Here is a 22,540-nt window from a genome sequence, read left to right as displayed (position 1 = left end):
ATTTTCATCCACAGTTTCGAGTAAAATGACGCAAAATATATATCAAACATCCTTTGTAAGACTGCTGCTGCATGGTAATTATATAAGTCCGGCAGGCCTAGGCCTCCTTTTTCCTTAGATTGTGTCAGGAACGTGTAATTTCTGCCATGCTGGTTTTCTTACCCCAAACAAAATCTAATATCGCTGATTGTATTCTTTTAAATAGAGATTTGGGGATGGTCATTGGGAGAGTCTGAAATAAGTAAAGAAAACGAGGAAGGATATCCATCTTAATTATATTGATTCTCCCGAACCATGAGAATCCTGGTTTATCCCAGTCTTTCAAGTCTTTCTGTACTTCCTTCAGCAATGGGTGTATATTATTTTTTATACAGTCACTCAGATTGATCCCCAGGACACCTTGATCCCCAGGTACGTAAAACGTGGCTTTCTACTGCAAAAGGGAAAGCATTTCTAATTTGTAACATTTGGGTCTCCTTTAATGAGATATTCAATATGCTGGATTTTTAAATTGTTAATTTTGTTGAAACTTTCTAGTTCTTCATCTAGATTAGACAGTGATATAATGGGGTCTGTTATAAAAAAGAGCATATTGTCTGCATAGGCTGCTACATAATGTTGGCTTTTCTCCACTTTTACTCCTGGAATGTTTGTATTATTTCTAACTTTTTGTAAAAATGGTTCTAAAGTAATAACAAACAAAGAGGGGAGAGAGTGGACATCCCTGCCTTGTGCCGTTTTTGATGTTGAAAGGGTCCGACATCTGATAATTAGTTAACAAAACAGCTGTTGCTGTCTGGCTCAGCTTTATCTGTCTAGGTTTAATAACCAGAAACCAGGAAAAAATTCTCTTCAGATACTTAGCAGTGACATCATTGTTCCACCCCTGAATTACAATGTCCAATCTACTGACATCGTAGCCCTGACCCTTATATCACCACTATTACTCTTTTGGCAACCCTACTTGTGGGCTCCACCAGAGACACTCCATTGCCACAGCCATTGTTGCCAGAGTAATGAGGGCACTGCTACCATTAGTCAAATAGAGACTCTTGCTTCAGAAGGTAGTGCCCTGTAGGTTACCAGGGCTGTCAAAAAGCTGCTCATGGTAAATTTAAGAGCCCAATTCCAGTTTTGAAATTTAAAATTTGGTTCCCGCTTGACAAGCTCTGAAAGGAAAACACAGGGGGGCTGCAAGGAAGCAAGGGAGGGGCAACAATCGGAAAGCCACCCTCAGGGTGGTCAGAGGGGCAGAATCACCCCTGAGAGTAATATACAAGTAATATACAATATACAAGAAAACATTGAGGTGCTGGTGTCTTTATGGTGCCTATGACTAAGACATATATAAATTGATGATAGACTCCATGGATTACTGCCTCACCATACTTAATGGTGCAGGCAGTTATCCATTTCACAATGTTTTAAGAGTATCCACATTTAGGGGCAGATTTATCAAAGGTCAAGGTAAATTTTCAAATTCCAAAAATTCAAATTTCGAGCTATTTTTTGTGTACTTCGACTAGGGAATTGGCCCTATCACCAAATCCCTGTCCCATTCTGTTGCAAGGTGGCAACCCTATGTTTTTACAACAGACATTGATATACAGTATACACAGAAAAAATGCGTATTAAAAAGACTGGGGTGGAAAAGTACTGTTAATCCAGCACTCCATATGTAATAAAAAAACAGCACTCCATATGTAATAAAAGGCACTTAGTTTGCCCAGGTGCAGTAACCTATAGCAACCAATAAGATGTTTGCAGTAAATGCTACCTGCTGATAGGTTGCTATAGGTTACTGCTCCTGGGCAAACATAGTGCCTTTTATTACATATGGTGGGGGCGGAGAAGAGTTTTAACAGATTTGGAGTTCTGGGTTTTATTTTTGGATCAACAGTGCCTTTTACTACATAACCCCTTAATTAAGCAATCACTGCTTCTTACAGCATGGTCCCCCTGCTGCACTTCATAGGTACCTGTATGAATCACTAGTTTAGTGGTTGTTGAATAAATCTTTCTGGTTTTTGAGCACTTTCTTTTATGTTTCTGAATCATTGCTTTTGTGTGTCTCATTAGGCAAAATGGTCTGAGTAGCAGCACCCACATTACAAAATTTCCTGCTAATTACTAGGTCTCTGGGTTGTGCTGATGTTTATGTAAATATTATATACATTTGAAGAAGAGCTTTAGATTATTACACAAACTGTAGGTCAGTACAAACTGTTTCTGATACATGGACCAGTAGTAGAAACATACTTAATTATTTGTGATCAAACAGCAAGTATCTCACACTATCACTTATAAATGTTAAGTGCCAATTAAAATGTATTCAATAACTAGGCTACCATACCATTTCTTATTTACCTGGCTGACATCCTACTCATGTCTTGTTAAACATACTGTTTTTCACCAAAAATACAGATAGCTAGGCATAATTATCTGCAGTTTCTTTACCAATGGACAAATAAGGACCCCAAGGGTTAGCAGGTGAGACCATGGGGTCATTAACTTTGTGCAAAGCAGGGTGAACATGCAAGACACAAACAATCTATAATTTTTTTTTGTACAGCATTTAAAAATAGCCCTAGCTCTGTGATCAGCATGCTGTATTCATAAGGGTCAGGGCTGTATTTATATCTCTATATAAATACAGCCCTGACCCTTATGAATACAGCATGCTGATCACAGAGCTAGGGCTAGGGCACATGAGGGCCTTTGCCTAAGGTAGCAGCTTTAAAAATATGCACAACGTCACTTCCGCAACAGGGGGGCATAGTGAGGTCCATTGCCTAGTGTGGCACAGGGCCAAAATACAGTGCTGATGAGGGGTGGAAAGGGGATGACATGTAAATGTCTCCAAACTAACATGCCATTCAGACATAACTTATGGCAGTAAGATCAAGCAGGTGCAAAAGTGCAGCCAGACCTATTTAAATGCTTAATAAAGAGCCCAGTAGCACTGGAAATATTGCCCATTTTGCCTGTATGGGCTAAATAAGACATCATATTTGAATTCCCCCAATTTTTAGATTGCTTTTTAATTCTGTATTGAAACAACATGCTGATCACATGGACATTTCCTCCAGATATTCGCATGACTCCACTTCACAAGTGGGTTGAACTATCCAGCTTTGCACAATGCAAGTGCCTTTTAAAAGAGCACTAAGGAGCTTGCCCTGGCATCCCTTAGTGCACTTGCATTTGGACTAGGGTCAAAGTAAATGACCCCTTATGACTTAAATGTATGGATTACATTTAAATTAACTTGCAGTATAATGTTTAGTATGATGCCAGTATTTAGGGGAGATTTGCATGTGGTATTTATTTTTCTAAGGTTTTCGAATTATTTAGCTGTTTGTTCAGAAGCACACCAGGTTGGAATTTTAACAACTATAATCCTAGTAACCAGGCAGTGATTAAATAACAGACTGAAGATGAATAGGAGAGCACCTGAATAGAAATATAGGAATTAAAAAGTAACAATAATAATAAAATTGTAGCCTTGCACAACTGTAGTTCCATTGGCTGTTAGGGTTATTTATCCACAACAGATTTTTAGTGGCAAATGGAGCATGAAGTTCAAAAGTTGCTTAAAATTGGACATTCTATATCATACTAAGTTAATTTAAAAGAGAAATACCCCTTTAATATGCATAGGGCTGGAAATAGTTAATCTGCCCTAAGCATTAATGGTAGCCTGTCCTTAGTCATAATTAGCTGTTCCTGTTCTTATTCAGTCCCATATATTTCCAAAAATATTGAAATTTACTTTCTGTAGGCTTATTTACAGTTGACATTTATTTAGTAGTTCTCTTGACATGCCATTGCCATTTGGGCAACATTTCATACTGAGCCTTAATTGAGAATGCCCTTTTTTTTTTTTACTTTTTCCATATCTTTTTTTAATTTAAAAAGACCACACAGGCTCTTCCCATAAATAAAACAACCCTACTGCATATTTGTGATAACATTGCTCCCTTCATGGTTTTTTCTTGTTTTCCTTAAGTTGGTGATCATGGCTTGCTCATTTTGGTTATAGCTGTATTAAGTTCAGCGATATGAGTCAACTTCCTCATATCATCCAAATCACAGCTCACGTGATTCCATTCTGAAGGCCACAACAGCTGGAACCTTTCTTTTGAGACGGTTGAAGTCCTTGGCTGACCTCCAGAGCCAAATTTGCAGTTCCTTTAGCAACCAGAAGTCCTCCATTTTTCTCAAAAAGTCATTTCCTCTCCCAAAACCCATCGCTATTGGAGGATAGGATGTTACTAGTTCTTGTGGGGGTTGATAGCCAAGGGAAGACATAACTCCAGCAATGCTCACTAAAAGGCCCTGCAGGCTGGTGCAAAATTGGCCCAAGCTTCTCCTTAGTTCAGTGCGCACTACCTCTTCATCAATTGATTGTAGGTAGCAGAGAAGCAAACTGTATGCCCGATGATTCTCTGCTAAACGGAGTCCATCATTCAGATTTCTCCACAGATGAAAGTCAACAGAAGCACTTGGAATTGTCTCAGTACCCCCAGCACGTGGTGGGTTAAAGTCTGGGTCATTGAAAGGAGGACCAAGATAATTGAGCTGAAAAGTAAAAGAAAGAAAGCAGAAAAAATGATAAACATGAGCATGAGTACTACAAATAGAATGCTGTGTATATATAATTAACTTGACTGATCGTAACATAGCCATTTAAAGCAATATACCTGTATATTGATATGTGTCTCAGAATGCATTATATTTTAGTTCTTTGTAGATTACTGTGTAAAGAAACCCTGTGATCGTTATATGAAAAAACACATCATTCAAGTAATTATGTATATATTTTCATGTACCAGGCTCTGCATAGCTATATATAAAAGTGTGGCCAATGTTTATTTACTTTATTTATGTCTACAAGAGTCTAAAAGTATTCTCTTTATACATATTTATGTGAACAAAATGAAATGGGGATGGAGAAAGGGAAGAGAGGTGGGGTGTCCTTGGAGATATAATTACTACTGAATGTCTGTTTATATATAAAATACTGTTTATATAACAGTCTATATACATACATATATATTTATAGATATATGATCCACAAAACCTCATGCGTTTCCTCTGTATGCAGCACAGCTGATTTTTTTCCTCAGGAGTATACTGTATATGTATAACTACCTCTATGTTATTTAAGCAGAGAAGCGGAGCTCATAGGCGACATCTTCCTTATCTTCGGTCTTCTGCTGTAAGGAACGCTGACACAGAGGTATTTGGCGCCAAAAAAGGGAAGGAAGAGAATTAGAAGAGGATCAAAGATCCTAAATATGGCACCTATGAGCTTCACTGCGCTTCACTGCATACTATTCAGGGACACTTTTTGGAATACTGTACTATGCAGGGAGGGGGGACTATGCAGGGTAATGGATGGGGTTTTTCTTATTGGGGGGTTTAGTTTGTAAAGATACTAAATTTAAAATTTGTATTAAACTTAATTTGATATAAGAATTTATTTGGTTATAATATTTAAACACAGATTTTCATGCAGACTGAGTACCTCATAAAGGGGCAAATTCACTAACAGGTGAAAATTCGCCAGCAATGGCTTTGCGCACATCGCAACACTTCGCCAGACGTAAATTCGCCTGGAAAACGCTAATTCACGAAGATCCGAAGTTGCGCACAGGATACTGAATGCTGGCGAAATTACGACAGCTACCGTTACTGAATTGTGAAGTGCCGAAATGAAGAGTTAAAATAAAAAAGGCAGACATATAGAAAAATCTGAATGCAAAACTAGATCAAAGCTAAAAGTCTGAAGCATGTAGCACACTGACATAGGTAAACCTCCCATTTGAAATAATTTATGCATCCAATATAGGCACAGTTTTCCAACATATTTCTACAGGAAGCTAAATAACTACTTTCCCCGTAGAAACAGGTGTTAATGAAACCGCTCTAGTTATACCCTGTGGCAGCTCAGGGTGGATCTTGTAGCAAAAAAAAAGAGACTTACTAAAAGAACTATTACACATTGGCACATGTGACAAAAAAAACTTAAATCAGTGTTTTTATTCATAAATGAATCCACCCCCATAGAATCCTTAGAAATGGATTTTTAACTAAAGAACCTTTGATTATTAGAAAATATATATCATAAGAAAATAATATAAAATTACTTAGTTTTACTTATATTTTCACCAAATATCTGAGACTGGCCTTGCGCTTTCATTCATGGTTAATTTCCTGAACAGCACAACAAAAAACAACACAGCAACAAAGCATAAAATAAAAGTCTCATTAAAGCAAGGTTTTATATGGCATGTTTCAGTACACATATAATTACAAGAAAAGTAAAAAAAAATAGAAGGTTAAATGAGAGAGACAGATTGGAGAGGTCTGTGAGAAGAAAAAGATAAATTGCTGCCTTTAATCACACAGTTTATACTCACTAGAAAGTGAGAAGACTGCCATGTCTCATACTATAACTAGGCTGTCTGACAGCCAAAACACTCCCTCTTTTTTTCTCAAATATTCATTCCCCCTCCTTCTGTTTGATTTAGCATAACTTTCTCCACATTTACTTCTGTACCTCTACTCAACAAGTTGTCTTAAAGTATATGTGTGTGTGCAATATTAATATTTGTCTTAATGTCTCTTTCTCTAATGTACTGTACATCTGTCTAGTTCTTACCCTCTCTTGGCTTAGTATTGCAGAAGCTGTCTCATTTTAGACAAAACTGAGCCAAACATCTTGAGAGCTGGAAAGAGTAAAATGCACGAGTGGGTATTCTAAACCAATGTATAGTGTGCTGCACCTGTTTTTATGTGTATACACCAACAAATATGTGCACACTGTGGGATTTATATGCAGAGAAATGAGATGATTATCACTATCTGCAGCGCCGCCTATTAGTTCATATGAAGGTTTCCGATAAAGCATTTTTTTTAGATAGAGATATATGTATACAACTATTAGTATCATCAAACATCCTTTAAATTCGTTATCCTAACTCCTTTAAATGGGCAACGTTCCCCTTTATTTAGCATTCAGATTGAGCTGAATATACTTTTTGCTTATTCTTTTAATTAAGAGACATTTTTTTTTGCACTAAGAGAAAAATCTGAAATTGAAAGTCACATGCTACCACCTGTCCTGTCCACAATCAAAACAAATCAACAGCCCACTGAGATCCCTTGTATAATGAGCTTCTTCTTACTTACCAATCTAACAAAGCAGGAGTATATTTATACAGATGCTTCTCAGTGGACAGATGATTTTGATGCTAATTGTTTAGGCATCTCACGAATTATTTCCAGCCTGTCTGCTGCGTGCCTGGTGCTAGGGTTCAGCATGTGGTGAAATGAGTGGACACATTATTGGGAGGGGCTGGGGAAGACCTGGCACATAGGTACCGATGACAAAGTTAGAGGAGGTGGTGAAGTCCTTAAGAACAATTTTAAAAAACTATGTGTAAAGTTGAGGGCGAGCACTTCCAAGTTAATTTTCAGATAATACCACGAGCAACGCTAAGAAGATAGTGGGAGCTTAGGGAGATTAATGCATGGCATGGTAGGTTGGAGGGTTTTGGGTTTTTGGAGAACTGGGCTGATTTCTCAGTCGGCAACAGGCTCTTTGCTAGGGATGGGCTTCACCTCAATGATGATGGTGCAGCTGTTTTGGGGGAGAAAATGGCTAGACAGTTGGAGGTGATTTTAAACGAGGCGTGGGGGGGGAAGGTTCAGTAAAAGATTTAGTGGAAGCCAGGTTAGATGAGATAGTGGGCAAAGGAAGGGAAAATGTTGGAGGAGATTTGGTTGGGGTTACTGTTAAGGATAGGGAGGACCACATGTAATTTGTTCAATATGGTACCAGTATTAAATGTATGTTTGCTATGTGGGTACAAAACTGATTCTTAGATGCTGTACAACTTTGGTGGCAAAAGGGAAACAAAGAAAACTCAAATTTTTCATCACAATTGAAAATACAACACCTATTTTAGGAAAGAAAGCATGTGTACATCTACAGCTCATTCAGAGAATAGATACAATAAACATAAAATCACCTGCAACTAAAAAATACTTAACAACAAAATACCCTGAAGTTTTTGAAGGATTTGGTTGTTTTCCATTAAAACATCACATATATGTAGACTCTACAGTGCCACCTGTCATACATGGTTGTAAGAAAATTCCATATGCCATCATAGACCGATTTAAGCAAACGCTTTCAGAGCTTAAAGAGACAGGAGTTGTGAGTCCTGTGACTGTACCTACACCCTGGGTGAACAGTCTTGTAATTCCGGAAAAAAACCCGGAAATCTCAGCGTCTGCTTGGATCCCAGAGATCTTAACAAAGCTATAAAAAGACATTTCTCAATTCCTACACCTGAGGATGTGCGATCCAAACGAAGTAGAAAAAAAATCTTTACCATCCTGGATGAGAAGGACAGATACTGGCAAGCCACTCTAGATGAACAATCATCACTCTAGATGAGCGCTACAAATTCAATCAGCTACCATTTGGAATAAAGTCTACTAGTGGGGTGTTTCAGCAGAAAAATGCAGAAGCATTTGGAGACATTGAAGGCATCCACATAATAGCAGATGATATGATTATAGCTGCTTCTACTAAGCAAGAACATGACGACATTCTGAACAAAGTTATAGAGAGAGCCCGAAAGCTCAATATCGGGTTCAACAAGGATAAAATCCAATACTTGGTGAAAGAAGTTAAATACATGGGCCACATCATAACTTCAGATGGTATCAAACCTGATGATAGCAAAATCTCAGCGATACTAAATATGCCTCCAAAAGCAAAGTCTAATGTAATTTCTTGGAATGAGCAGGTATTTAGCACAATACATTCCTCAAGAAGCATCTTTGACTGCACCTTTGAGAATTCTCCTCAAAAAAGACATTGTGTGGAAATGGGGGCCAGAGCAGGACAAAGCTCTAAATGCTAAAAAAAAGAGCAGCCTGACACAAGCTCCAGCTCTCACTTACTTTGATCCAGCCAAACAACTGGAAATACAAGCTGATGCATCAAAAGATGGACTTGCCACGTGCAAGAACGATAATTTATGCGTCCAGAGCACTATCACGTGCAGAACAAAATTATTCACAAATTGTAAAAGAACTGCTAGCAATTGTGTTTGCAACAAAGAAATTTCATCAGAACATCTATGGGCCAATGTGAAAGTACAGTCAGATCACAAGCCTCTGTATCTCAAGGCACGACTACAGAGGATGTTACTGCAGTTGCAAAAATATGACATATCTGTATCGTACACCCCAGGAAAACTGATGGCAATTGCTGACACACTATCCAGAGCAGTTGATACCAAAAGTGCAGATAATGGAGAGGAACTTTTTTATGAGAAAGTTGTTTACTCAATGCAGTCCACAGAAGCATTAAGTCCCGAGCTGCTACAAATGCTAAAAGTGGAAATAAAAAAGGATGATATCCTGAAAGCAATTAGATATGCATATGCAAGGTTGGCCACAGCGAAAGAAACAAGTGCCATCTACCTTACATCAATATTGGCCAATTCGTCATACATTTTCAATAGTTAAAGATCTTATGTCTGGTGACAGAGTTGTGATACCAAAAGGCTCTTGAGCAGAAATGCTAAAATGACTTCATAGTGCACACCAAGGCATACAACGCTCCAAAGTAAGAGCTAGAATGATCATGTATCTGCCCAGTATGTCCAAAGACATTGAAAATATGGTGGAAAACTGTGCAGTCTGTCAAGAAAATAGACCATCCAACCACAAAGAGACTCTATTATCACATGATATACCAGAACTTTCATGGCTAAAACTTGCAGCTGACATTTTTGACTTTAGAGGTCATGCATTTTTGTTGATTGTGGGCTATTTTTTCAAATATCCAGAAATCCTAAAACTTCTGGATAAAACGTCACACTTCATCATTGCAAATCCATGTTTGCCAGACATGGCATTCCAAGGGAGATGGTTTCAGACAACATGCCTTTCTCCAGTAGAGAGATACATAGTTTTGCATCCCAGTGGGGAATTCAACTTACTCACTCTAGTCCTGGATATCCTCAGTCTAAAGGCTCTTAATGACGAGCGTTTTTTCTGCGTTCAGCCGCAGGGGAGCGCAGGAATAGACGCATTTAGCTTTTTTCAATGGGGCTGTACTCACACAGGCGCGTGTAGGCACCGAACGCAGGAAAAATGCAGCATGTTGCGTCTCAACCTGCGTTCGGCGCCTACACGCGCCTGTGTGAGTACAGCCCCATTGAAAAAAGCTAATTGCGTCTATTCCTGTGCTCCCCTGCGGCTGAACGCAGAAAAACGGAACGCAGGGGAGCGCAGCTTCAACTGCTCGTCAGTAAGCTGAGAGGATGATACAAACTAAAGTTGCCTTTCAAGAAATCATTCAGCACTGGAGCTGATCCACATTTAGCACTTCTACATTTAAGGAATACTACTATCTCAGATACCAATGTCACTCCTGCTCAATTACTAATGAGTAGTACTTGACCCGAAACAAGTGAAATCCTCAAACCAAAAGTCCCTGAGAAAGCTCACAAAATGTTATTGAAGCTACAAAAATCTCAAAGACAATACTATAACAGAAATGCTAAAGATTTACCAATCTTTCAGAGGGGAGAGAGAGAGTGAGAATTCAGACTTCCCAAGTATGGAAACCGGCAGTCATTGTGAAACCAACAGCGGAACCAAGATCATATACAGTAATAACTCCAGGTGGAGCTCGATTCTGCAGAAACAGACGTCATATGAGACATGACACTACTATTCCAACAGCTGAAGATGAGGTGCATCTACTGGCAGATATGAACAATACATCTGCTTTAAATCCAGTGGAATTTCCAATAGCAACAACTGCGAATGATGACTCTACAGTTAATGAGCCAATCCCAGCAGGTCACCAGCCAACTGGAGAACAAAGAAGCACTCGCTTTGGAAGGACTGTAATAAAGCCTGCTAAGTTACAAGATATGTTCTGAGTTAGAGATCCCCAGCAAAGTCTTTTACAATAATCATTTTATAATAAATATATAGATTATGCTCAGGGGAGACTTTGTTAAAAAAGGGATGTAATATATTACGCTGTCACCTTAAAGGAATAGTTCAGTGTGAAAAGAAAAACTGGATAAATACATACAGTAGGCTGTGCAAAATAAAAAATGTTTCTAATATAGTTACTTAGGCAAAAAGTAATATATAAAGGCTGGAGTGAACAGATGTCTAATAAAACAGCCAGAATCCAACTTCCTGCTTTTCAGCTCTATAACTCTGAGTTAGTCAGCGACTTGAAGGGGGGCCACATGGTATATTTCTGTTCAGTGAGTTTGCAATTGATCCTCAGCAATTAGCTCAGATTCAAAAGCAACAGATATGACCAGGGGCGATCCTGGCCCCTCCGCCGCCTGAGGCAGCAGCAGTTGCTGCTGCCCCCCCTCCCCTGGAAATTCACTCTTAAAGTACCAGGAGCAGCATTTTTGCCGCCCCCTGGTACCTAGTGGGGCGCTGCCGCCTGAGGCGACAGCCTCAACTCGCCTCATTGGCGAAGCACCCCTGGATATGACCCATGTGGCCCCCCCTCAAGTCTCTTGATTGGTTACTGCCTGGTAACCAGGGTACCCTGTCTCTAAACTTCTTTCACTAACCTCCTCCCTAGGCTTATCTTTGTGCTCAGACTCCCCCTCTCACTCCAATGGTAATGCTCTGGATCTCATATTTACCAGACTCTGCTCAACCACCAATTTTACTAACTCACCATTTCCCCTCTCTGATCACAATATGCTCACATTTCAACTCTCACTAACTCCTTCCTCACCCCCTACTGTTCCCCAAACACTTACTTACCGTGACTTGCAAGCTGTAGACATGTCACATCTCTCTTCTTCCTTTAACTCTCTTCACTCTAATATATCAACCATCTCATGTCCTAATGTGGCTACCTCTGTCTACTATAGTACTCTCACCACTGCCCTAAATGAGCTTGCTCCTATAAAAACTAAACGTTCTAGACCCAAACCACTTCAACCTTGGCATACTGCTCATACAAAAGCGCTCCAAAGACACTCACGTGCACTTGAGCATCGCTGGCGCAAATCCCATTCAGAATAAGACTTTTGGAGCTACAAATCTGCCCTGCGCTCCTTTAACACCAGCCTCTTCCAAGCCAAACAAACATACTTTACTTCACTCATCAACTCCCTTTCTAAAAAACCAGCACAACTTTTCTCCACCTTTAACACTCTCCTTTCCCCTTCTCCACCCCCTCTATGCACATCTGTCTCTGCTCAAGATATTGCTGAGCACTTCAAAAACAAAATTGACACTATCAGAAGGGACATTACACTACTCAACCCCCCTAGACTTCCACCACTTTCCCTCCACACTCCCCAGTCTCTCCTGTGCTCCTTCACCCCTGTCACTGATGAGGAAGTCTCAAAGCTTCTGGCCTCTTCTCACCTTACCACCTGCCCACTTGATCCAATTCCCTCAAAACTTCTCTGCAATACCAATATTTGTCTAATCAAAGCCTTAACTCACCTATTTAATCTTTCGCTCTCAACTGGACTGTTTCCTTCTCAACTAAAACATGCTCTTGTCACCCCCATTCTGAAAAAACCCTCTCTTGATCACCCTCTCCTCCTCCAGTCCCTCCAATCGCTTGGCCTTCGTGACAAAGCCCTGTCCTGGTTCTCTTCTTACATCACCAATCGTTCCTTCAGTGTCTCCTACAATGGAGTATCATCTTCTCCCCTACCTCTTTCTGTTGGAGTTCCTCAAGGCTCTGTCCTGGGACCATTACTATTCTCCCTCTATACCTCCTCCCTCGGCAAATTAATAAATTCGTATGGTTTCAACCACCACCTCTATGCTGACGATACTCAGATCTATCTCTCATCTCCTTATCTCAACCCAGAACTCCTAACTCGCGTCTCCTCCTGCCTGTCCGCTATCTCTACCTGGATGTCGCAACGCTACCTTAAATTAAACCTCTCTAAAACTGAAATGGTTCTCTTTCCTCCAACTAACACCAGTAACATCCCGGAAGTATACATCATAGTTAACAATTCCACTATCACCCCCTCTCCCTAGGCCCGGTGCCTTGGGGTTATTCTAGATTCTGCCCTGTCATTCACTCCTCATATCCAGTCACTTATTAAATCATGTAAATTCCACCTAAGGAACATATCCAAAATACAATCATTTATCACCCAAGATGCTGGCAAAATTCTTATTCACTCTCTCATCATATCGCGTCTAGACTACTGTAACTCTCTTTTAATTGGCCTCCCCCTCCAGAGACTGTCACCTCTCCAGTCCATAATGAACACTGCTGCGAGGCTCATACACCTCAGCAACCGCTCCTCCTCTGCCACATTTCTCACCCACTTAATTCGATCTTGCCCAATCCCACACCTTGTGTATTACTCCCTTCCCTTTAGACTGTATGCCTATGCATAGGGCCTTCCTCACCTTTTTGTACCTGTTTTGATTGTGATGTTTGTTACTCCATATGTTCTATGTATGTAATTCATGTGATGTAGTTGTATAATCACACTTACTTTACAGTGCTACGCAATATGTTGGCACTATATAAATACATGTTAATAATAATAATACCCAGTCAGTGTAAACCAAGAGAGCTGAAAAGCAGGAAGAAGTGTACATTTTTGGCTAACTAACTATATTAGAAACATTTTTTATTTTGCAGAGCCTATCTATTTACCCAGTTTTTATTTTTACACTGAACAATTCCTTTAAGCTAGGGACAGCAGCTGGTCACATGTTCTCTTCTTCCTGTTCCTGTGCTGAGAGTGTGTGAACGACTAAGCCACCATTTTGCAGTGTGCTTTTATATGTTGCTGTGTTAAACCTTAGTAAAAGTTATTCTCTACAAGACCAGTTCCTGTGTGTGCCTGTGCTCTGGTTCACTGTCTTACCCACATGCTTCAGAGTTCCTGCAAAGCCAGTGCTGAGCCAATGCCTTAACAGATTTAATAAGTGACAAGACAAGGGAGTTTGATGATACAGCTCAGGACAGAAGTCCGGTGAAGAGGTGACACAATAGATCTCGGCATTTTTTAAATATTTTTTCGATACTGATTGATTTGTCTTGTGGGAGGAGAAAAGTAGTGTGTGGCATCATGGGTAGTAAATCGCTTGGGAGCTGAAATCGCATAAAATCTTTGCTTCGCTATAGACGCACGACTTGTCCCAGAAACAGAAAAAAAAAGGCGGACGACTAATCTCCCAGTGTGCTACTGCTCTAAGAGTCATGGATACTGCTACAAGTATTTTAATTGTACAAAACCTCTAAAATCTTAGAAGCCATAAAAAGAAGATGGAAGTAAATTGCAAAAGTGCTCAGAGGACAACTCTGAGTAAATTTACATTAGTTTATTTTTGGGGGGAGGTTCTCTCTAAGTCAGACCATGTGGGGCCACCTGTACCCTCCCCAAACAAAAAAATTACCCTCCGCCCATGAGTACAAGATAATTGTACTAATTAGACAAATGTTGTTTATTATTATAAAAACAAACAAATCATTCAAAAATCTCTAAAAGAAGCTGGAAGCTGAAATAAACCCATGCAGTAAACAAGGGGTAGCAGGGAAGTGAGATCTCCAGTAATCTATTGTTTCTGCAACCACATCAATCATAATGCTGCACAAAACTGCTGCCTTCCATCTATGGCATGTTCAGTCAACAGACTTTTTATGAGACGCTTTGACGCTTTAAGGTTTTATAGGAGGCCAGCAGTTGTAACCATAAGTTGAGGTTAAAGGGATACTGACGTGGAAAAACATGTTTTTTACAAAATGTATCAGTTAATAGTGCTACTACAGCAGAATCCTGCATTGAAATCCGTTTTTCAAAACAAGAAATGGATTTTTTTATATCTAATTTTAAAATTTGCTATGGGGCTAGACATTTTGACATTTCCCAGCTGCCCTCAGGTCATGTGACTTGTCCTCTGATAAACTTCAGTCACACTTTACTGCTGCACTGCAAGTTGGAGTGATGTCATTACCCCTCCCTCCTACAAGCTGCTGTAATGTAAATAGAGCCTTGTCAATTGAACAATAGGCAGGAATCAAGATAAGCTCCCACTGACACCACTTCAGAAGGATTGAAATAAGATAGTCCTGTGATCACTGCCCCCACTTACGTTTAAAAAAATATATATATATATATATATATATATAAACATACATACACACACAATTCATTTTGGACACTGGAAAAAATATTTTATATAGATAGTTTATTATATTTGTTTACACAAAAAATGAATGGCAGAAACACAGGAGTACACTCCCAGGACTGATGACGGAATAGAAAAAAAGGATAAAATAAGGAGGACTTACTTGAAAACCAGGAAAACTTAAGAGGAAGTCTAGGAAGGGTTAAAATAGCTCAGGAGAAAGGAGGCAGTAAGTAGTTAATGTAAAAAGAAGTATTGCAGGCAGGAAAGGAGCAAGGTCTGTGTGAGGTGGATAGCAGAGGGAACTCACCGCTCCTTTACCTCATCTAGTAACCAGTAAAACAAACTAGGAAGGCAGCAAGGAGAGAAAGTTCCCCCCCTCCAAAGGAAAGCAGAGATCAAACTTACAGAACGGCAGGAGCTTTGATAGCGTCTGTGGGAGGAGGGGCTGCTAGTGCAGCTGTAGAGCAGAACGTAGGAAAGTGAAAGTAATTGCTTCCCTGCAAACCATGTGACCTCTCTCCTCCAAACATCACACACATGGGCAGAGAGGGGAGGGGGAGTGTACAGCTAGATTCTCATGTCGTAGTGCGACCTGGCTTTTCATTACAGAGTGGCTGCCTCCAAGCACACAGGTAATGCTGTGCCTGCTGTTAGAGCAGCACAGGATGAATGTGTAATGAGCAGAAATGGAAGCCCCCATGACAAAATACAAACTAAAATAACTTATGCATGGATTTGTGGATTAACATTTTATTTGCCAGACAGTGTTTATGGATGTGTGTTTTTTATAAAAATGCAAAAAAATTTTTTTTAAATGACGACAGATTCCCTTTAAAGGAAAACTATACCCCCCAAACAATGTAGGTCTCTATAAAAATATATTGCATAAAACAGCTTATATATAAAACCCTGCTTCATGTAAATAAACCATTTTCATAATAATATAGTTTTTAGTAGTATGTACCATTGGGTAATCTTAAGTATTGGTAATATTTCTGGTCAGGTGGTCACTGAGGCAGTACAGAGACCACCACAAAATGGTGGTACAAGGCAAGAGATGTAAAAGGGCAATATTTACTTGAATATATATATACCAGTTTGGTAAGATTGTTTAACTTAATTTGATATAAACTGTTGCTCAATTATTAATTTTGGGAGTTTAGTTTTTCTTCAAAGGAGAACTAAAGCATAACTAAAGAAGTAGGCTAGAAATGTTGTACAATATGTTTTGGGCTTCTGTATCAGCCCAAGGCAACCACAGCACTTTAGCAGGGAAGATCTGTGTCTCCAAATATGCCACAGTAGCGCCCCATTTTCTTTTCTGCTGATTCACTGAACATGCTCTGTACTGGAGTCACTTACTGAGCTTAGGTAACAATTTCAAATTATACAGTATACATATACATGTCACAATATAGTTACATAGTTACATAGTTAGTTACATAGTTAATATAAGGCTCATTAGTAATTAATACAGATAATTAGTACAATGCAGCTCAGAAACCAATGCAATTAGCATGAGAATCTAACAATCAGCATTTAGTCTCAGCTTCTATGACAGGACAACATTTTCTAGGCTATTTTCTGCTTGATAATTTGTGATAATCCCTAAGATTATCTTCTCAAGAGCTGCTCAGAGCCCACTAAGCATGTCAGTGTTGCAGACACTTTCCAAGATGGTGACCCCCTGTGATGACCTTGTGATGACCCCTGAGCTTAGCTTCTCACTATAGACTATAGACTATAGCCACTTGAACATTTAATTTACTTTAAATATACAGTCATATGAAAAATTTTGAGAACCCCTCTCAGCCTGCATAATAATTTACTCCACTTTCAACAAAAAAGATAAATGGTATGTCTTTCATTTCCCAGGAACATCTGTACTGAGGTGTTTTCTGAACAAAGTTGTATGAAATTAATCAAATCAAATGTGAAAAACTGTCTGTGCAAGAATGTGGGTACATTTGTAATTTTGCTAATTTGAATTCATGTAGTGTTCAATGCTGATTACTGGCAACAACAAAATTGATTGGATTAGGTAGTTAAGCCTTGAACTTCATAGGCAGGTGTGTTCAATCATGAGAAAAGGTATTGCAAGTTGTGCTTCTGTTTGACTCTCCTCTGAAGAGTGACAGCATGGGATTCTCAAAGCAACTCTCAAAAGATCTGAAAACAAAGATTGTTCAGTTTCATGGTTTAGGGGAAGGTTAAAAAAGCTATCTTGGAGGTTTAAACTGTCAGTTTCAACTGTAGTGAATGTAGAAATGGAAGGCCACAGGCACAGTTGCTGTAAAACCCAGGTCTGGCAGGCCAAAAAAATACTGACATATGGCATATGCGGAGGATTATGAGAATGGTTACAGACAACCCAAAGATCACCTCCAAAGACCTGCAAGAACATCTTGCTGCAGATGGTGTATCTGTACATCGTTCTACAATTCATCGCAATTTGCACAAAGAACATCTGTTTGTCAGGGTGATGAGAAAGAAGCCCTTTCTACACTCACACCACAAACAGAGTCGCTTGTTGTATGCAAAAGCTCATTTAGACAAGCCACCGTCATTTTGAAACAAAGTGCTTTAGACTGATGAGACAAAAATTTAGTTATTTGGTCATAACAAAAAGCACTTTGCATGGCGAAAGAAGAATATTGCATTCCTAGATAAACACATGCCACCAATTGTCAAATGTGGTGGAGGTTCCATTATGCTGTGGGGCTGTGTGGCTAGTTCAGGGACTGGGGCCCTTGTTAAAGTCAAGGGTCGGAGGAATTCAACCCATTATCAACAAATTCTTCAGGATAATGTTAAGGCATCAGTCACAAAGTTGAAATTATGCAGGGGTTGGATATTCCAACTGGACAATGACCCTAAACACACTTCGAAAACTACAAAGGCATTTATGCAGAGGGAGAAGTATAATATTCTGGAATGGCTGCCACAGTCCCCCAACTTCAATATCATCGAAAATCTATGGGATGATTTGAAGCAGGCTGTCCATGCTCGGCAGCCATCAAATTTAACCAAACTGGAGGGATTTTGTATGGACGAATGGTTAAAAATACCACCATCCAGAATCCAGACACTCATCAAAGACTATAGGAGGTGCCCAGAGACTGTTACATTTGCAAAAGGAGATTTAACTAAGTATTGATATAATATCTCTGTTGGGGTGCCCGCATTTATGCACCTGTCTAATTTTATTATGATCCATATTGCATATTTTCTGTTAATCCAATAAACTTTATGCCACTGCTGAAATACTACTGTTTCCATAAGGCTTAGAAAGCTCGGCTAATGATAAACAAAACACCAAAGAATAAAGAGGGGTTCCCAGAATTTTTCATATGACTGTATATAACTGCTTTCCTTCAGTTTATGTTGTGAATCATTCAACCCACTTCAAAATATGAAAATTGAATTAGCAGTCCCAAGAAGTTTAAAGGACATTACAGGCACAAGACTGCCGGCTGACTACTTTTATACAGGTCACAATACTCTAAAGTGGCTTCTAATATAAAATAATGTACTACTGTTGTAAAAAAATTATAAGAAAATATTTGACAGGAAATGTATAAATTGTGCATTATAACCGTATAACACTAAACTCTCAATGCAGTACATCATAATATTCAAAGCTATTAATAATCATTTATACATTAACTTCAAGCATCCATCAGTAGTTAATACAATTTGAAGTGTTATAAACTGTATCAGAACAATCAGTCTTGTGTCAGGTCACAAAACTTCTTAGAGATTTCTAATATCCTTATTATTTACAGTAGGGAGTACATACTCCTCCATATATCATAGTTGACATCAGCACACCTTCTGCAGCTTAGCTCAAGTTATATGAGAAGATATCAGGGAGTTTCCAGCATAAAGGTCAGCGAAATCCCTCTGTAAGTTGTTAATGTAGATTGCAAGTAAAACCAGTGACGGTTAACACATATGTTATACTCACGTATGGTCCGGCCAAGGAGCGAAGCTGGTGTTCCAAGTATTTGGTGAGATCGTAGCTTTTCTGAATTGATGTACGAGCAAGAGGATCTGTCACATTTAGAGCATTGATAGAGACAATATGAAAGAGAGATACCAAAGTGGCATAAAGGACTCTGTAAGAGCCCCCTTTAGTTCCACAGTTCAAGATAAACCATAGGAAATTGTACAGAGGAAGGGAAAAAAAGAAAACATGAAAAAGGATGAAAGAAATAGAAAACATCAGTCACATTTGTGCACTGACAACAAAATTCAGTCAGTAACATACCATTGGCTACAAGTTAGAGATGCACCTGCTACATTCATGCAGTACATGTTACTTAACATAAATACCTTATGCCAGACATGGGACATCTGACAATTTTACTTATGGAACCAGTAGTGTGTACAACACTAGTAATGAATAAAAACAAGAGAAATATAATCCACAAGCAATTTCCTTTTTATAACATGAGCCTTCATTTAGTCAATATGACCTACTGCATTCCTACTCATAATTCCTACTCATTCCTACATAATTTAAAGCTATTATGGAACATTTCAAATGTTACAAAAAGTAAGAAAGTATCCTGACTTATGCTTTCATCCATAGTTTGATTCATGACAATTTAGTTATAGAATATAAAAATCTAAATTTAGGATAATCAGTTAAATTAATAATTTTACATTTAAGTTTAAAATGTATAATTGGATACCAAGGATTTTTTATATGGAATGTTTAGATAAGGATTAGGGATGTTACCATAATAGTAAATAGTAAAAATAATGAAACATTAAATAAATCTAAAAGGAAATTTTGCTACAATATGGATTCATGTAGTTTAGGTAGGATGAAGTACAATGTACTATTTTATTATTACATTGAAAAAGGAAATCATTTTTAAAAATTAGAATTATTTTCTAAATTGTTTAAGGGAGAAGGCCTTCCCATAATTCAGAGCTTTCTGGATAACAGTTTTCTGGATAAAGGATCCCACACCTATTTTCAACATCAAACATATAATTAAATTGCAGCATTGCAGCATTAAGCATGAATTTGTTGCTGGTGAAATTATTAATGTACTTCAAAATAAGCCTCCACCTCAAATAAACTAATTCTACTTGCGAAAGATTAATGCTTGCACACTGTACATTAAAAGGAATAATGTTTTAAAAGTGGAAATATTTATTTCAGAAAAAAATCAATATAACATAGGTATTGCTGTTATACAGCAAACTCTGACATATAGAAATGCCATTTGTCACAGAAAAATATATTTTTTAACTTGCGTTTTAATGTGTACCCCCCAATTGATGGTAACCAAGTTAGCATAAATCAGACTGATGGCTAAACAAGGCTATTTGACTTTTTAATGTTGCATGAGGGGCAGATGATTTATTATAGAAAATCCCTCAGGTCCTAAATATCCTGGATAATATATCTCAGACCTGTAATATTTTATTTTTACTCTTTCAAAAAAGTCTGTCTCCAGCTGTTTATTCTCAATATAAACTGGATATAAGAACTTAGGAACAATGTCTATTAAAAAGTGTAAAAATGCAACCTAAGGCATGTATTTAATGAAAATCTGCCCAGGCATTATTTACATTGTAACATTTAACATAATAAAAGATAAAGTGCAGAAATTGCAAACTGAAAAATAAAGCCATCAACACTAATGAAATTACAGTGAAAACAGAAAATTTTAATTTATTCAGTTACTTTACTTGCTCTGTCTCTCTATTTTGGTCCCCCTCTTTCTGTTTCACATGTAATAGGAAGCATATGTATGCATAACAGCAATGAAAGGAGATAGCGAAGAGAGCTGGGAAGTAATGAGAAAAAAAGGCAAAAGAGAGTATGTTAAAGTAACAAAGAGAAAACAATTTTCTACTTGCCACAAAACTTTCACTGCAATGAAACATAAGCTGTAGTGCATGGAGAATATAAAATAATGTATAGGTGCAGCTCAGTACAGGGAAAAGTTATTATAAGGCTGGATAGAGAAACCCAAATGTTCCTCACATGCTCACAAGTCAGCGTTTACAGAAACCATAACCAATTGGCATCAATATTCTATATAAGTGACATGTTGCTTTGAATCTAAAGTGTCAAGCCACTCTGAATTTTTTGGTACATGTGACAGAAACACATGTAGCTTTCTACCTTCACCACTATTTCACGCCTTCTGCTCCTGTGTCTGCAACAAAGTATTTACACCTCTTTCCTAATTGTTGTGAAGCAGGATCAGATCACATATGTGCAGAAAAAATGAAGCCCAAAGTGGCTGCTGCAAACCTTTATATGAACAAGAGACAACTATAAATGCTGGTTAACACAATAGTATAAGAAGTTACACAAAATCCTAAACTAAACTAACCATGGAAAACAACTTATAAGACATGGAGTTTTGTGAGAAAACCTGGGTATGAATGCAAACATGCTCCTTTATGCCAAGAAAATGTTCTTAGGAAAAAGAACTGAAAAGTAGATAGAAGAGAACTTTAGAAAGTCTACAGTTCTGGATCGAGTGAGAGGGGATTGAAAAAGTGTTGTGATGGAGGAGCAGTGTGAGACGGCCCAACCATGGGCAGAGTAATAAAGCCTAAAACGATGGAGAGAAATAGAACAGGCTGGGTACCTGTAATAAGCAGCATGTCTGGGCCCAGGAGGGTTAGTGGGTGCTGGTCGCTAGTAGCCCAGCTGTGCCTTTAGTAGCCAGGGAAGAGAGTGCCATTTCTCTCTCCTACTTTCCTTTACAACCGGCCTAAGTAATCTAAGGGGGGAAGGGAGGGGAGGAGAGAATGATCTGAAAGGGGGAGGCAGGAATTTTTGGGAGGGAGAGAGAGTTGGAGCCTCTCCCCTGACATCATATGAGTAACCACAGAGGGACATAGAGGAAGTAGAGACAGAAGAAGGGAGGGATGATGTGATAAAACGTCTGAATGTTAACATCTTTTAAGTGGGTGTCAAGAAACAAAAATCTCCCTGTGTGTTCCTTTACTTAATATGAAGCTACTGGTCAGTGGTTTTTAGTTCTTAAATTACCTTATTTCATGAAACTTTCTGTATTCATTTGAATCCTAGGTTAAGGGGGTGTGACTGCTGACACTATAATTTTTTATATCTAGTGATGAGTGAATTTTTTTGCCAGGCTTCGCTGCGAAACAGACACCCATATACCATATATAATGGGTGAAAACAATTGTCACACGTCAAAACAATTTGTCACCCATAGATTTTAATGCATTTGGCCAAATTTTTACAGTTTAGCTAATTTTCGGCAAAACTGGTCAGATTCGCCAATCACTATCACATTTTACCCAGGCATTTGCAATAAACTAGATTACACAAAAT

The 22,540-nt window shown here is 38.6% G+C and overlaps 1 protein-coding gene across 3 annotated transcripts; it reads right to left on the bottom strand.

Moving 5' to 3' along the window:
* Window positions 1–2,674: 2,674 nt before the first annotated feature.
* On the bottom strand, window positions 2,675–21,944 carry clcf1.S (cardiotrophin like cytokine factor 1 S homeolog). Of its 3 annotated transcripts, none has more exons than XM_018227674.2 (3): window positions 21,825–21,944; window positions 19,169–19,332; window positions 2,675–4,581 (listed from the first exon to the last, which is right to left on the bottom strand). In XM_018227674.2, exons 1-3 carry the CDS (start codon window positions 21,838–21,840, stop codon window positions 4,090–4,092), a joined length of 672 nt encoding a protein of 223 aa, XP_018083163.1. In that variant the 5' UTR covers window positions 21,841–21,944; the 3' UTR covers window positions 2,675–4,089. The 3 variants fall into 3 exon arrangements, with proteins under 3 accessions (XP_018083163.1, XP_041427128.1, XP_041427127.1); XM_041571194.1 differs by having other exon boundaries at window positions 19,169–19,254; XM_041571193.1 differs by lacking the exon at window positions 21,825–21,944 and having other exon boundaries at window positions 19,169–19,815.
* Between the last annotated feature and the right edge of the window lie 596 nt (window positions 21,945–22,540).

Source organism: Xenopus laevis, chromosome 7S (assembly GCF_017654675.1).
Source record: "Xenopus laevis strain J_2021 chromosome 7S, Xenopus_laevis_v10.1, whole genome shotgun sequence".
NCBI lineage: Eukaryota > Metazoa > Chordata > Amphibia > Anura > Pipidae > Xenopus > Xenopus laevis.
This window is presented reverse-complemented; position numbering and strand designations above follow the sequence as displayed.